The sequence below is a fragment of the Furipterus horrens genome, unplaced genomic scaffold (genome assembly GCF_987537825.1).
Source record: "Furipterus horrens unplaced genomic scaffold, mFurHor1.1.pri manual_scaffold_2, whole genome shotgun sequence".
NCBI lineage: Eukaryota > Metazoa > Chordata > Mammalia > Chiroptera > Furipteridae > Furipterus > Furipterus horrens.
Window position 1 is genome coordinate 142,025,774 of NW_028327172.1, and position 17,711 is coordinate 142,043,484.

Genomic DNA, 17,711 nt, shown 5'->3' on the forward strand with positions numbered 1-17,711 from the left:
TCTTTCCTGACTACTGACTTGTCAATTGCAACCATATGCGATGCACTCTCTTTCACCCCCCGGAAGCATGGCTATCCATCAAGTGACAAAGAGCCAGGCTCACCACAGTTCACTTCAAGTGTGTATTTCAAAGCTGAGCTCCTTCTGTTTCAATCAGCGAAAGTCAAGGAAAGAAAGGCCATGTCTCATAAAGAGATGAACATTTTAAACACAAGAATCTTGTACTCACAGGACACAAAATAGCTTGTGAAAAACACTAAGTATATTTAAATGTATTATGATCTTAAAAATTCAAAGTTAGCAGAGATCTTTTTCCCCATAATTCTGAAAATTACCATGGTTAATAAAATAATTTATAATTGGTTTTCCCTCTTAGGTGGACAATTTAATTCACATTATCAAAACAACGTGGCATCCATTGATAGCAATATATTTTGAGACATGTAAGAAGCATTTGATAATTGCTTTTAGTACTGCTGATTATTACCCTAAAATTTTATGATCCATTTATGCTAAGATTAGAAGCAGGGCTGCCCTGAGAATGATTGAATTGCAATGTTTTCAAACGTTAAGGTTTCACCATTCTTAAGCAGAAACTAGTGCACAGAAGGTTTAATAAATTATTTGTCAACTTTTTCTTTTTCCAGTGAAGTTCTTAATCCATGTGGCCTTGGGGACTGTGTTCTCCTTTTGCTATCGAGAAAGCTGCAGGCACAGCTTTGATACAGCTCCAGACAGGACTTCTGATTCTGCTCCACAGGTTGGGCAGGTGACACAGGAGTTCCTGTTGCACAGGCGTTGATGCATCTTTTCTTTATATATAACCAGCTCATCAGTTTTGAAATGGCTTTATTGGTAACTGTTGAGAATGTAGTTTGAGATGAAAGTCATCATCAGAATTATTAGGTCAGTGGCATTGGTTACATAGGGAAAGGATAGAGGGCATTAATCAAGAAGGAACCTTGAACAGAAAGTGGCTTGGGATATTATTTTTAGCAAAATTCCATTTCTAGGCCTTTGAAAATCAACAGGAATAACTCCACTGAAAGCATTAACTTTATTTTAGAGAATAAAAAAGGAACAACTACTAAACTAATCATTTACTATATCTTGGTTTCTGATTGTAAAAAATTTAAATGCTTCAGATGATCTATCAACAAAGCTCTTCTGTATTCAGTAATCACTGTTAACACCCGAGGCAGGAACAGATCACCAGGGTTTATGCATGAACCACTGGCTTGCTTCTGGAACATATTTTACTAATCAATGAACTATTTCAAATCTCAGGATAAGTTATTCATGTCTAATTTGGTTTATCTGAACTAACAGTAAAATTATTCTTATTTATCTACCATCCACCCATCATATATACAGTAGTCCTTCTCTATATCACGGTTCACTTATTGCGGCCTCACTGTATCGCGGGATTTTTTAAAACATTATATTTAATTATTTACCGCGGATTTTTCACTATATTGTGGGATTTTGCAGTACTGTATACATATGTTGTTAAAATTACGTAGGTTTAAGAGTGTAGAATATGTTTAAGAACGTAAGTAGTATTTATAAAAGTGTGAAAAAGGTTAATAACGGAGTGGGAAAGGTTAATGAGGGACCGGGAATGGTTTATAAGTGTGTGGGAAGGGTTTATAAAGCCTTAAAAAATATATAAATACTAAAATAAATGTAAGGTTCCTACTTCATGGATTTTCACCTATTGCAGGGCTGGGGGTCAAGAATGTAATACCCGCAATAAGTGAGGGATTACTGTATTATATATGCATTTTTTGTATAGTAGTAAATAATCCATAAAATTGTTCTCTGGTACCTTCTGGTTGGTGGCCTTGAGTTTAAGAGGTGGGTGGGTTTTAAGGATATCTGAAAATATAAGAATAAGTGAAATAAAGTCTAGGGAGCTAGTCATTCTTATGCTTAGGTTGTCTGAACATTGAAAAGAGAGGAAATAAAGAACATTGAAAAAAATAAGAACAGTAACAAGATAAAATGTTTCTTGCTATATAGGGCTCTCACACTAAAAAGGAAGTGATTGTATAGTGGTTATGGTATGATAACATAACAGGTCAAGTCTGGGCAGTATATGAAGCTCAGATACTTGGTATCTTTTATTTTATTTTAAAATTTTTACTTTATTTTTTGTAGAGAAAGGGGAAGGGAGGGAGAAAGGGGGAGAGACACACTGATCAGTTGCCTCTTGCAAACCTCCAACTGGGGTCCTGGCCCACAATCCAGGCATGTGCCCTGACTGGGAATTGAACTAGTAACCTTTTAGTTCACAGGCTGGCACTCAACCCACTAAGCCATACCAGCTGGAGTTTTGGTGTCTTTTATTTAAAAAAAAAATTGTTTTAATCCTCTCCCAAGGATCTGTTTATTGATTTGAGAGAGACAGGAAGGGAGCGGGGAGAGAGAAACACCATGTAAGAGAGAAACATAGATTGCTGCTATGTGCCCCTGACTGGGGATCAAACGCACAACCTTTTGGTGTATAGGGTAATGGTCCAACCAACTGAGCCACCTGGCCAGTGCTGTATTGGTGTCTTTTAAAAACCTATGAAGCATTTATTAGTGAAGAGCATAAGAATAAACCCCTAACACAACTTCAGCAGAGACAATAGCTACCTCATAAATATGTTCCACCAACGGTCCAACTCCCTCCTCTCTGCGGGGCTCCTCTTCTGGTTCCCAGTTATGAATGGGCAGAACAATCTGAGGAGGGTGGGAGACTCTGCAACATGCAAGGTTATATTAACGGCTGATGACCGGACGTGTAAAGGATGTTTCACTAGTGTACATTACAACAGTAGTAGGAAGAAGTGGTTCTCAGTTTACTTGAGTAGATATTTCCTATGAGGAAAACAGTATTGAAAGTAATGTTCAGCATAATAACTACGGGAATAGTGAAGGGTCTGAAACATCCACCATAGGCTCTTACGGTATCCAGCTCAGAGACTGGCTATATTATCTCCTGGCCACTAGGGGCAGAGCGGAGCATGTTCCTGAGTTGGTAGCATAATTTAGCATATACATACATAAATATATTTACATATATTAGATCCCGTGTAAGTGTAAGAGTGTGTGTGTGTGTGTGTGTGTGTGTGTGTGTATGTGTATGGGATATATAATTCCTCCTTTAAGCCATATCAAGAAATCGGACTTTTTTGTGAATAAAAATCTAGAATTCTGTGTAGTGTATTAAATGTCCAGCTGTAAAGAAATATAGTTTCCAGTTAAATACTTCATAGTAGAAAATGGCCACTTGAGTATTCCTCTTATTTCTTTGGATTCCCATTAATTCAGCCATATGTCTGAAGAAAACAAAATAAAGCCTCCGTGTTTTAGCGTTGCTTTATAGGTAACTCAAGGATGAGAGAAAGTTAAGTGGTGTAATCATGTAAATAGTATATTAACTTGACAACTAGGTATTTTTGCCTGCAACTTATACCTAGAGAGTGAGTATTGGATGAATGAGATACAGTATATGGCATTAGTCCATATAAAAGCTGATTTTAGACCAAATGATTATTTTTACACAATCTTAAAAAGTATAATTCTCAAAAAGCCCACAATGATTTCTAGCAGTTTTTAGCTAAAATATATCTTTTAAAAAATTTCTATACTTTTCTAGAAGTAACATTATCTCTTTTGGCAATTAGTTGTCTTAAGTGCCCTTTTGAGGGTATCCAGTAATTCACACAGCCTTCAGCAACTCCAAAAGTTATCTTTTTCCTCCCTCTAATAATCTCTTTCTAAATGAGAAAGTAAACTTTATTGGGTTAAATTCTGACCAAAGGGCGAATAATTTAATGTCTCTGTGTCTCTATTTGCTCATCTGGAAAATTGTGATAAACTCTTTGGGTTGTACACCACAAATTATTGGAGAACATTTCAAATGTTTTTGGTCAAAATTAATTTGGCTGCATTGTCTTCTAGGAGTGAGTACAAAAAGTACATTTTTAAAACTGAAAACCACAGAAATGTACTAAATTGTAAAGTCTTTTGCATTTATCCTTAATGTGTAACTATTAAAACAAAAACTACCAGACGCAGCTGTGCTAGGCAGATACCTCAACATTCGCTACCATTTAGAGTAGTTTGTTGTTATGCCATGCACCCCTTACCTACTTAATTTGATTAAATCCTATTTAGATCAAACACAGGGAACTTGTTAAAGAGAAGAGTCTGGGACATGATGGATTTTTGTCATCAGAGGGAAGCTGAGAGAGCTTGGGCCTCCATTCCCATGGGTCTTAATGACCAATCCACCCAAAGCTTTACTTGGCTCTTAGCATCTTAGTTTGGCAACAACAGAGAGTTGATTCCATCATGCCTACATCCATTGTGAGGATCTAGGAAAATCGTTTTTTTCTTTTTATTCTTATGATCATCAATCCTACAGAAATTCATAAATCTTCTAAGACTACAGAATCATAAATTTAGATCTGGACTGGTATTGTGGAGACATTGCTCAAAATCCCTTATTTTATATATGAAATAAAAACTGATGTCCAGAGAAGTAAGGGATTGGTCACAGGTGAAGATGATAACTCAGGTTTACTCAAGTACTTTCCACTATTTCCAATAGATGGTGTACCACAGGGGCCACTAAGATGTGATGGTTTTAGTAAACACAACTTAGAAACTTCCTGGCCCATTTTGGTAACAAAATAAAATAGAAATCTATAAAGAAACTGATCACAGGACATGGAAAAATCACTCAATTAGTATGACTTACAAAATTCATGTATCTACCCTCTGAAGACCTTTTCATGTTTGGGGAAACCATGGCAAAGGATGGCTCTCTAAAGATCCCAACTAAATGAGTGAATCATTGTTCACCGTTTCCAAAATTATTATTTTTTAAGAAGGAAGGGAGAAAGCATATCACTGACTAGCACAGGATGAACATCCAGTGTAATTAATCTAACAACCCTAACTGAATAGCCCTCACAGTCTAAGAGGAAAGATAGAGCATTACTCCACAAAGACATCTGAGTAATAAGATGAGGGGTACTCAACGGCAACACTAGACATTAGGAAGGGCTTTGGGGGAAAGCAATGAATCAGGTTTTTGATAAGTTAAAGTCTACATGCCATCAGGAAGTTCAAATCTGATGATGTAGTGGTATGGCATGAACCCTATTTTCATAACCCGGTTTTTAAACTGTATTAGTCCAAAATAGTAAAGAGTACCACTTACATAATAATGTTGGCTCTACCTGCTGTAGACAATATCTATGCAGATGATGGTTTTTCATGACTGTAGGCTCTCTTAATACAAACCCATCCGATTCTGATTATTTTACAAAAGATAAAATTGTATTACTCTTTGAGATCTTGATATATGTGGTGCTGCTTCTTGTGACCAAGTTCACTTCAAACATACCTATGCTAAGTTCATCCTTTGCACCAACAAATGACATGTAAGTGTGCTTAAAGACAGTGCTGACATGACCTGGCTTTGAAACAAATGAAATAATTCTCAGTAATTTTTTCCCCAAAGAAATAAATCCATTTGAGATTATTTTTAAAATTACAAAGACAATGGTAAATTTTTGAAAAGAAGTGTTAGAGATAGAGCATAATAACATACACTGGAATAAAGATCATTAACCAAAAAGAAAATTAGGTTTTATTGAAGACTGAACCTAGAAGATTCTTAACACAGAAGCTATTTGTTAAGAATTAAACAGTGGAACTAATGTTTTTGCTGACTATTTAGAGGAAAGAGTTTTATTTGCAAAATGACTGAAAATAACTCGAACACTATCTTAGAGAAAAAAATATGGTCCATTATTGAACATTAATCTAGCAATTAGAATAATTGCACCAACATGAGAAACCCAATTTTAATTTTCTGTTTTGATTATTGGCAAAATGAATAGAAAAATTCCCACTTTTTTACTTAGAAACATTAGTGCAAGAAGTGATGACAGACATACAGTTTAAAATATTCATATCATAAAATAAATATATGAGAATCATTTACATTAATCTCTTAGCTGCCTTAGACTGAGTTATGTCTTATGGAATAAAAGCAGTTCTTGATGTAAAATTTATTTTTTAATTAAAGTTGCAATTTATTTTTGATTAACAAAATAAAGATAAGCTAAATTTGAAGGAGACAACATTTACACTAGTTGTGATATTTTAAAAGATAGTAAATAATAATGCTTGTGTTTTCTTCTCTGGTTTTTAAAATAGTGTTGTTCTTATCAAGAGAGGGATGGGGAAATGAAACTAGAAATGCACAAAAATAAAACAGATTATCTCCAAATATCTGTAAATCAAACAGATCACTTCCCATGAGTCAACTCATAAGTTAAAGAGGAAATCACAAAGGAAATCAGAGAGTATTTTGAAGTGAATTACAATGAAAACCCAACATGTCAACATTTTAGCATGCTACTAAAGGAGTTGCTAGAGGGAAATTTACAGCACAAAATGCTTATGTAAGAAAAGAAGACAGGTTTCCAATCAATGATCTAATTTCTAAATACAGGAATAATGGGAAAAAGAGAAAGTCCAACCTAAAATGAAGAGAAAGAAGGAAATTATGACAACAAATACAGAAACCAATGGAATAGAAAACAAAAGAAAAAGAAAAAAAAGATTTTTTAAAAAAGAAAAATTAATGAACAACAAAAACAATAACAACCACAAACCCTGATTCTTTGAAAAGAATCTAGCCAGACTGATCGGTGGTGGTGGTGGGGGTGGAGGTAGAAGATAAAATCACCAATATTAGGAATGATAAGGGGACCTCATTAGACGTCCAACAGACATTAACAGGAAAATGAGAGAATATTATGAACTTTATACCAAAACATGTAACAACTTAGATAAAACAGATTCCTTGAAAGACAAACTATCAAAGCTCACAGAAGTAGAAACAGAGACTGGATAGCTTTATATCAAAGAATGAAATTGAATTGTTAAAACCCTTCTTATAAAAACAAACAAACAAACAAAACCCCCAAATACTCCAGACTTCACTGGCCTCACTGGTGAATTTTATCAAATATTTAAGAAAGAAATAATACCAATTCTATGCAAATTCTTTCAGGAAATAGAGCAAATGGAGAAATACTTCCAACTTATATTATGGGACTGGCATCCCTGATACCCAAATCAGAAGTAGATATGTAAGAAAAGAAAACTCCAGACATGTATCTTTCATGAACACATATGCCAAAGGCAGTAACAAAATTTTTAGTTGAGTCCCACACTATGTAAATAGAATAATTATTATGACTAAGTGTGCTTCTTTCCCAGAAAGTTTGGTTTAAAATCAAAGCACACACACAGTGTAAAATATGTCAGAAACATAAATGTGGAAGAGAGAGTAAAAACTGTAGTGCTTTTAGAAAGTATTTTGAACTTAAGCAACCATCAACTAAAAATAGAGTGCCATTGTGATATATGAATCTCATGGTAACCACAAACCAAGAACCTATAATAGGTACACAGAAAATAAAGAGAAAAGAATCCAAACATACCACTAAAGAAAGTCATCAATGCACAGGAGAAGAGAGCAAGAGAGGGAGAAAGGAACAGAAAAGAACTACAAAAAACAACCAGAAAACTATTAATATAATGGCAATAAGTACATATCTGTTAACAATTACTTTAAATGTAAATGGACTAAATGAACCAATCAAGAGGCACAGGTGGCTGAATCAATAAAGACCAGTGCTTATGCTGCTTACAAAAGATTCACTTCGCATGGAAAGACACACAATCTGAAAGTGAAGGGATGAAAAAAGATATTTCATGCAAACTGAAACAAGAATGAAGATGGGGTATCAATACTTGTATCAGACAACAGACTTTAAAACAAAGACTGTAAAAACAGACAAAGAAGGACATTACATAATGATAAAGGGATAAATCCAATAAGAGGATACAACTCTTGTAAACATCTACACACCCAATGTGGGAGTACCTAAATACATAAAGCAAACATCAACAGAGTTAAAGGAAGAGATTGACAGTTATACAATAATAGTAGGGGGCTTTAAACACCCCACTTACATCCATCATTCAGACAGAAAATCAAGGAAACCTTGGTCTTAACTGACACATTAACCAGATGGATTTAATAGATATTTACAGAACATTTTATTCAAAACAGCAGACTATGTATTCTTTTCAAGTGCACGTGTAACATTTTCCAGGACAGACCACATGTTAGTCCACAAAACAAATCTCAATAAATTTAAGAGATTGAAATGATATCAAACATTTTTCTGACCACAGTGACATGAAACTAAAAAGTTAAAAATAGAACTATCAATTGACCCTGGAATTCTACCTCTGGGTATTTATCTGAAGGAAAAAAATCACTATTTGAAAAGACATATGCAGCCTTATATTCATTGCAGCATTATTTACTCTAGCCAAGATATGGAAGCAACCTTTATTTTTATTTTTATTAAATTTTTTTTTTAATTCTCACCCAAGGACATGTTTTTCATTGTTTTTTTTAAGAAAGAAAGAAAGGGAGAGAGAGAAACATGGATGCAAGAGAGGAACATTGATTGGTTGCCTCTTACATGCACCAGGACTGGGGAGTACACAGGCCTGGACTACGCCCCGACTGGGGATCAAATCTGAAACCTAGGTATGTGTCCTGACCAGAATTAAACCTGCAACCCTTAGGCTATGGGACCATGCTTTAACCAACTGAGCCACACCAGCCAAGGTGGGAGGGATGTCTTCTTTTACCACATCGATTCAATCTTGTGGTGGTCCTACTCTACTCAGTAAGAGAAGAAAAAGAAATAAAAGGCATAACTGTGTAGTAAGCAGATTAACTTTGCCCCTAAAGAGGTCTAGCCTTTGTCCTCAGCATCTGAGAGGGAACCTCTAAGCTCTCAACATTTTATGCTGGAGATGGAAGAGTATCATTGTTTGCCTGGGGGTTTGGGTCACAATAGATATTCTAACAACATGATTTAGAGTGGTCGTTGCCCACACCAAAAAGACCAGCAATGTGATTTAGGATGGGTGGTTTGATCAAATCATACCAGCCATCCTGGAGACTGAGATCAATTAAGTGGTCATTTAATCAATCATGTCTCTGTAATGGAGCCCCCTGAAAAACTGAATACAGAGACTTGGGTGAGTTTCCTGGCTGACCATACTCCATGCATACTGTTACATATCAATACCAAGAAAATAACACATCTATACAGAAGAAAACAATGAAAGCCCTGTGTTTGGTACTTCCCTGGACTCTGACTTATATACTTCTGCCCTTGAGTATTTTAATCTCTGTCTTTTCCCTATATAAATTGTGCCATGAGTATAAAGCTTTCAGTGAGTTCTGTTGAGTCCTTTTAAATGAACTATTGAACTGAGGGTAGATTTGGGTCAGTATCAGAAGTGAGGGTGATCTCTTGTGGGGACTGTTCTCTATAACTTTGTAGTTGGCTAAACTTTCCTACAGACAGATTAGAAATAAATAAATAAAACTGTCTTTAATCACAGATAACATGATAATTTTGTAGAAAATCCTAGAAAATAAAAAAACAAGAAGCTACTAGAATTTGTGAGTTTACCAAGATCTCAAGATATACTACTTACTGCATTTCAGGACTTATTAGACATGTGGCTCAATGGAACAGAAAAGGGGGTCCAGAAATAGACCCACATAAATGGACAACTAATTTTCATCAAGGGTATAAAGTAACTGCATGGGGAAAGCACGATATTTTCAACAGATAGCTCAGCAACCACTGGCTCTTCATATGCAGAAATAAACCCTGTCCCTTATCTCACACCATATATAAAAATTAACTTAAAATTATCCAAAGACCAACATGTAAAAGTATAAAACTTACAGAAGAAAACACAGGAGACAATCTTTTGACTTCAGATAAAGCAAAGATTTTTTTAGAAAGGACAAAAAGAGCACAGACTATAAAATTTTTTAAAGTGGGTTTCATCAGAATTGAACACTTCTGTTTTTGAACATCAATGTTAAAAAAATAACAAGCCAAGCCATAAACTGGGAAAAAATCTTTGGAGGACACTTATCTGATAAATAATTTTGTATTTACAGTCTATAAGGAACTTCTACAATTTGAAAATAACACAAACAACCCAATAATAGATGGGCAAAAATTTAAAGAGACATTTCACCAAAAAAAAGATACTGATGGCAAATAGGCAGTGAAAAGATGCTCGATATCAATGATCATCAGAAAATGCTAATTTAAACTTCATTGAGCTATTTCTACATATTTACTAGAAAGGCTAAAACACAAAGAAGCAAACCTCGAGCACATGCTGACAAGGATGCAGCACAACAAGAGTTCCCATACTTTGCTGGTGGGAACACAAAATGGAAAATGGTTCTCTAGTTTCTTATAAAGTTAAATAACTCAGTAACTCCATTTGTAAAACCATGTTCCAATAAAGACCTGTATGTGAATGCTTATAGCAGGTTTATTACTAATAGCCCCAAATTAGAAATAATACAAATATTCACCAACTCATGAATGATTGAACAACTCATAGGATACCCATGCAGTGGAATCCTTTGTAATAAAAAGAGACAAATGACTGACACTGTAAGAACAGAGATGTGTTTCAAATGTGTTACACTAACTGAAAGAAGCCAGATTCAAAAGGCTACATTGTATATTTATATGACTTTCTGGAAAATACAGAACTATAGCCACAACAAATAGATCAAGGTTGCCAGGGCCTGTAGCTGGAGGAGGGGTTGACTACAAAGGTACAAAGGAAGGAGCTATTGAATACTGGGGTGTTGGAACTATTTTATATTGAATGTTCTTGAGATATCACAACTCTTCAAATTGGACACCTAACGTGGGTGACTTGTACTTTATGTGATTTATACCATAATAAACCTGACTTAAAAAAAAAACCCAACCCCATAGACCATGAAAAGATATTGTGCAATATGTGTAACTGATAAAAAATTAGTGTCTAAACTCTAGAATATAAAAGGACTTAATAGAAAAAAGTTAAAACTCAGTATAAGCATGTGCAAAAAAATGAACAGAAACTTCCCTGAATAAGAAAAACAGAGGAAAAGAAAAAAAAAACAAACACCACATTTAAAAAAAGCTGCTAAGTCTTATTTAGAAATTAGAGAACTGCAAATGGAACCTTCTGTTAAATACTATTTCCTATCCATAAGATTGGCCCAAAATTTAAAACTGGACCAGTTTGAGAGTTCATGAATAGTGTGGAGCATTGGAAACTTTTAACCATTTCTCATGGGACTGCAATTTGGTATAACTATTTTGAAAAACAGCTCAGTATTATTTGTAAAGTTAAATAGTGTATACTCTCTGATCCTGAAATTCCACATCTGACTATATACCATTCTGAGAGTCACAAACGTGTGTATCTGGAGATATGCACAAGAAAATTTGAAAAAAAGGAAAGGAAGAAAAACCCAAATATTGACCAAGAGTAGAATGGATAAATAAGTTAGAGTATAGTTTTACAATGTTATACACTTCTGCAATTAAAATGAATAAATTATATAGGCACATGGACTAAAATGGGTGAATGTGAAAAATGTTCATTTGTATTTTAGAAACCCACAGAAGCATACATACAATGAGATTTTGTGTAGATAAAGTTCAAAAAGCTGTATCTCATAGGTTGTATAGCTAATCATTTATAAACATGCACCTGGAGTCCTGGCCAGGGTAGCATAGTTGGTTAGAGCGTCATCCCCATATGCCAAGTTTGTGGGTTCAATCCCTGGTCAGGGCACATACAAGAATCAACCAATGAATGCACAACTAAGTGAAACAAGTGAAACTAAGTGACATCAATGTCTCTCTCTCAAAAATAATCAATGAATAGTAAAAACTTTAAACATGCACCTGCAGACAGGCTGTCTGTATTTACATTCTAGCCCCCACTTTCTAGCTGTGCAGCCTTAACTCCTTGTGCCCAAACTCCCTCACTTGTACAGCAAGAACACTAGTACTTATTAAGATGTACTAACATGGTGGGGCAGCACATGAAAGTATCATTAAATGTTAGGCAATATTATTACTCTCTAATCCACTAGGTGGAGGAACCTCAGTGGTACCAGGATAGTAGCTATTCACTCCCTTCCTTGAGAGCAGCAGGGGGCAGCAGTAAGAAAATAGGGGTGACCATGGCTCTGAATGGAGAAATCTATAGTTGCCAGTATGGAGGAATGTGAACCACTCAAGAACTATGGAAAAGGAAAAGGGAACTGGGATTGCTGAAGCCTCAGTGACAATTCAGCCCCAAAGACCAGCTGACATTTTTAGCCAAGTCCTTGATTGTTCTGGAGAAACAAGAATTAAAATTAATGAAGTCAACACTTGTGCAATAAGAACTACATGTACTCTATTTCTGATTTTATTTTTCTCCAGGCATCAATTTCCCAGATGGTAGTTATTCCAAGCCTTTTACTTGACCACTTTCCTCCTGTCTGTCGATTGATTGCTTATTGGCACCTTCTTCAAAGAATAGGACAGAATGAAAAAGATATAAAATGTAGACCCCATCAACCCTCATATTTAAGAGTTAGCCATTTCTTAAGCTCAAGATGTGATATGGTGAGGCTGAGTTTTCATTATGCCAAAATAATTATTGGAGAAATAAGACTTTCAGGCAGTCACACGGTTGTCTATTTTATCTGTCTTCTTATCACTAGCTTTTATAGTTTGATTACTGAACTGTCTGAGGAATAAAGTGAGCCCTTGTTTTGATATCCTTAGACTTACTTACCATGCAGGGCTTACTCTACTTTGCAATGGAAGGCTAATGATGGATAGAAAAGAATGAATATTTAAAACCAAAGTGAACTGTGATCTTAAATGCATTAGGAAAATTCCCTACAGTTTTTATTTTATTTTATCATTACTTTCACATACAGAAAGTTATTATTATATATAGTATAAGTACTACAATGCTTTGTTTATTACTTACCCTCTAATTTCTACTTGAGCTACAGCAGTGATGTTGATTTGCAGGCTCACAAAGTTGCTGTCTGGGTTGTCCTTGTTGGAACTAAAATACAATGACAGCTGACTTAGTATGGTTTTGTGATCCTATATTATAGAAACACGTCTGAGGAATATTTAAGTGTATCACATGAGCAACATGATCATTCAGAAAACAATGGCATATCCATTCTACAAAGTCATAAGCATTTATAAATGGAAATGCTAAGATCCACAATGATCAAAAGTAGTGAATGTAACTTACCAAGAGGAGACACCTCTCCAGAAAGCACAACAGGTACCTAGAGAAGCTGACACTTTTTTGTCTTAATGGCTACCCCCAAAAGGCAGTGAGCTGAGTTCATTTTCCAGCATCTACCTTGGACTCATTCCTTCACTTCTCTGAGCATCATAATCCTTGCCCATCAAATGAAAAAGTACAGCACAGTCAGCTCCTGATTTTCCATGCTCATAAAGAGGAGGACTGGCAAGAATAACCCAAGAGCAGCACAGAATGGAAAAAGCATTTGTGATTGGCTCTGGAATGCATCATTTCATACATTGTTTGGGCAGCAAATTTATCTTCCTTATGGTTTATTTCTTAGGTAATATTAAAAGAAGTGTATATTCACTGCCTGTTCCCTGGCTGCCTGGGCGGGGGTGGGGGTGAGTGGAAGTACGGCCAATGGGAGAAGCAGCAAGATGCAGACAGTTGGGCAGTTCACCCAGAGGCAATGAGCAGATGACATGGATGTTTGTCATGTGCGTCAAGAATCTGAAGATGGAAGGTACATGTTTAATACTATTTAGTTGCATGGTAGAAAAGTCTTTTTCAAGGTTTGCTGTTGCTTTCTCTCAAGCAATTTCAATTAGATATGAAATTTAACTTAAAAAATGCATGTGTTAAACAGCCAGTGCTGTAAGGAAAACGAAACATGCCTCATGAGAGGCTTGACCCAGTAGCTGAGTTTTGGACGCAGTCCCACTTGCATTTATTGTCCTTCTGTGCTTTCATTGAAGTCACCCTAATATCCCAAAGGACTATGCAGCTTTTAGCAAACAGACGCGGCCACACCACCACTAATAACAGATCATGTTTACATTCAGGTCTCATTAAGAAGAGAAAGCCCCCTCCTCTTCTCACCGACTCGCACACAGATTCAATGGACAGGCTGTAACACTGTGATGATGGTAATGGGGTATGTTCTGATTAGCTTTTGAAGCTTTCCAAATGTGAGAGCTGGAAAAGACAGGATAAAAGTCTGCTTTCAAAGGAGGAGGAGACAGAATTGTTCCCACATTGCTTTTGAAAAGTCCTGTTCGATTGTATATACTGATAAGGCAACTTAAACTGCAAACACACATAAAAGATATAAACAGGCAAATGTCAGGCTCATTTCCTGTAATGGGGTATCACTGCTAAGCTTGTGATGAGCCTAGAGGGAGTTGTTCACCAAAGTTTGAACCCCCGTTTCCAGGCCATTTTACTAGTATCACATCTGGGGAGGATCAGTCAACTAAAAAGTTTTTTTTTCTTTTTTTTTTTAAAGGCAGGATTCGGAATTACTAACCACTAAAAAGTCATTAAGTAACTCTACTTGTTGCAGAGTTTGTGGTTCCAAATCTATTACGGGGAACTCTTGAATTTGAAATTTAAGTCTAATTGTTCCACAGATTAACCAGCCTTTGTTCTGTTTTCTAGTTCATTACTGCTTTGTGGCAGTGGAAATTAGAATTATGGGGGGGGGGTGTTGTTTAAATGATCTTATAATTCTATTGCATTTTGCTTCTAAGAGGTTCAAATAACATGATTTTCATTACTCACAACAACCTGAAAATATAAATAGATGTTAAGCCCTGAAATCCTTTTGGGACAGGAGACCAATATGAGGCTTACAGAGGCGGTTTTGAAATGTAACAAAAGCAAAGGCAGACTTGGAGGCTAGATCTGGTGGCTAATCAAAATCATCCTCTGTCACACAAGCTTGCCATGACACTTGGTATTGCAACCAGTGATATCGACAAAATCTCCTGGTGAGAAAGCTACCAGGCTTGACATGTAACTTAGATGCTTCTTTGACCTCTTCCCGGAAGGAAACCTCACTCACTAATACCACTGCTATATTCAAACCAACAATTCATCGTTGCCATGGACGCTGAGTTATTTACACTGTCAGGGCTAGTTCTACACAAGGAATGATTAATTTCCTCTCCATGACTATGCCATGCACCAAGAATAAAAATGTTTTTTACTTGTTACTCCAATGTAATTTTCTTTTTCTTTACTGTTTCCTATTTCCTACTTTCTAGCAGTCCCTCTATGCTTTCTTAGTCTTTAGAACGTCAGCAGACAATACAACATTCAGTCTGCCTTTCCTGAGAGGGCAACTGCAACATGGTCACAAAGACGTGTTTGCACATGGGAACTGCTATCTGAGGCCCCCTCTGCACAGGGAGGGGAATGTTTACATGTCACAGAGAGCCAGGGTGTAGAGACACCATTTAACGTGAACATTTGGTAACATGAAATAGTTTAGGTTTATTAATTTATAAAGCCCATTTTTCTTTTGGGTTCGATATTTGCGGCAAAGGGCATTAAATGTGGGTAACAGTGGTCAATATGGTCAAAAGCCTTAGACCTCAGAGCATTTGGTTGAGTTTATTTTTGGTTTAAACACGTTTAAACTGGACTCAAACCACCCATTAAATACTTATTTACATCTTTGGAGTCTGCCAGGAAAGCATGCAGATAAATGCTCACTTCTGAAATGCTTTAGTATTCGAGTATTAAAAGTATTCTCAAACGTTTTTATCTCTATAATGTGCGTTTTTGGAGTTTGATGCTTTATGTAGGCTCCCCAGTGCTTTCTGCATGTTGAGATTTTTACATTTTTCAAGATAATGTTAAAATAGTCATAAGTTTTATAGCATATAAGGATGAAATAATCAAGGCCCATTCTTTTAGAAGAAGGGGGATGTGAAGAATGTGACTATTTCTACTTTCCATCATATTCAGCACTTCTCTGCCAAATTCATTATTTCAACAATGATCCGTGGGATATTTGGGGAAGGCGGAGGACATTGTTTAGCGTTCTCTGCTCCTTGAGTGAACTGCAAATTGCATCTATTCTGTTATATACAACTGCAGTCAAAGGTAAGGAGGAAACATCAAGGAAATTGCTTTGCACCTTTGTAACAGACTTTCTTTCAAAATAAAAGCTGTATATTTTATGAAGGAGGTATCTTCCCCCAAGTGACACAAAGCTACATGGAATCTTAGGATCAGTGTCACAGACGATGATGTGAGAAATAGAAACTTTGACTTACTGTCTGGAGTGATGGTGGCCCTTCATTACGGAGTGCCCTTCCTTCCTTCCTTCCTTCCTTCCTTCCTTCCTTCCTTCCTTCCCTCCTTCCCTCCTTCCCTCCTTCCCTCCTTCCCTCCTTCCCTCCTTCCTTCCTTCCTTCCTTCCTTCCTTCCTTCCTTCCTTCCTTCCTTCCTAAAACTTACAAATATTCACCAGTTACCCAAATGAAAATATTTATGAGTAACTAAACCTCTTGGGAAATATACATTTATGTAGATAGAAAAAAGGTGATTTTATAAGCTTTTGGTACAATGAAGTGATATTACAGAAGAATTCATTCCATCTACATCCATCACTAATTTCAGTAAAATTTTTTTTTAAAGTCTCTAAGATTCAGCAGAAAATATTTAAGTTAAATTTAAAAAGACCTAATTAGAGCCAGAAAAAGACACCAAAAGTAAGTTGGAAAACCTTTCTCCCTAGGAAGGTAGCACAAAATTTAGGGGATATGGTTTGTGACATAGGGTGCGGATTTTTAAAATCTGTGTTCTTATAGTTTATATATTTTTTAATCCTTAACTTTTAATTAAGCAGCTATTAAAAATAATCCACTGTGAAAAATATATTTTTTATAAGTCATCACACTCGAATGACACCTTCTTGCACAGAGGTACATTTAGAGATTGGCCACACTGCACACTAATATTTGAAAACAAATTGTAGATACTGACCTCAGAGTCATTTTTATTGTAGCACATGCTGGGAAAGTTATAAATAATTATGGAAGGTCTGTGTGTGCTCTCCACATCAGTGTTTTTGAAATGGTTAACATCAAAGACCACAAAATAATATATACATCTCCCAGGATATCTTACTATATATCTACATTTATCTGAAGGAGAGGTTTCATGAATAAAACCCTGATGTATTGTAGTCCATCAATTGCCTTTTCTTTTATTATGAGTCTATAGAGTCATTAAATTGATTCCATTACTGAATAATGGGTTGCAGCCCACTGTTGGGACTCCCTGGGCCTCATGGACACTGCTTTCTGTAGGTCTTCCTACTCATGAAATATGATTTTTGGCCACAAAGGAGCAAACAGATAGATAGTAAAAGGGTAGAGTCATACTTGAATCCATGAAGAGGGTCAGCTATATATTTGACTCAGCTTATCCCTGAGAAGGCCCTGCCTTTTGAATACAGGATGGAGCAAAAGTAAGTTTACAGTTGTTTGTATGGAAAATAATGTGAAAATTAATAAATATAAGAATAAACTCTGCATTTCATGTACTCACAACTGTAAACCTACTTCGCCCCACACTGTATATGTTTTTACGTGCATCTCGCCTTGGTACTGCCATTAAAACATCAGAGACTCATTCATTCTTGAAAAGTTAGATTTCAAGATGTT

At 35.9% G+C, this 17,711-nt stretch overlaps 1 protein-coding gene across 1 annotated transcript in view; it reads right to left on the reverse strand.

The window, feature by feature from the left end:
- Positions 1-17,711, reverse strand: part of ITGA8 (integrin subunit alpha 8) — a 176,780-nt gene that overhangs the window by 32,995 nt on the left and 126,074 nt on the right. The window contains exons 23-24 of the mRNA XM_090266563.1: positions 12,976-13,056; positions 2,641-2,746 (exon numbers count right to left, since the gene is read on the reverse strand). Of these exons, the coding sequence (XP_090122689.1) occupies positions 2,641-2,746; positions 12,976-13,056 (187 nt within the window). The remainder of the gene's footprint in view (positions 1-2,640; positions 2,747-12,975; positions 13,057-17,711) is intronic.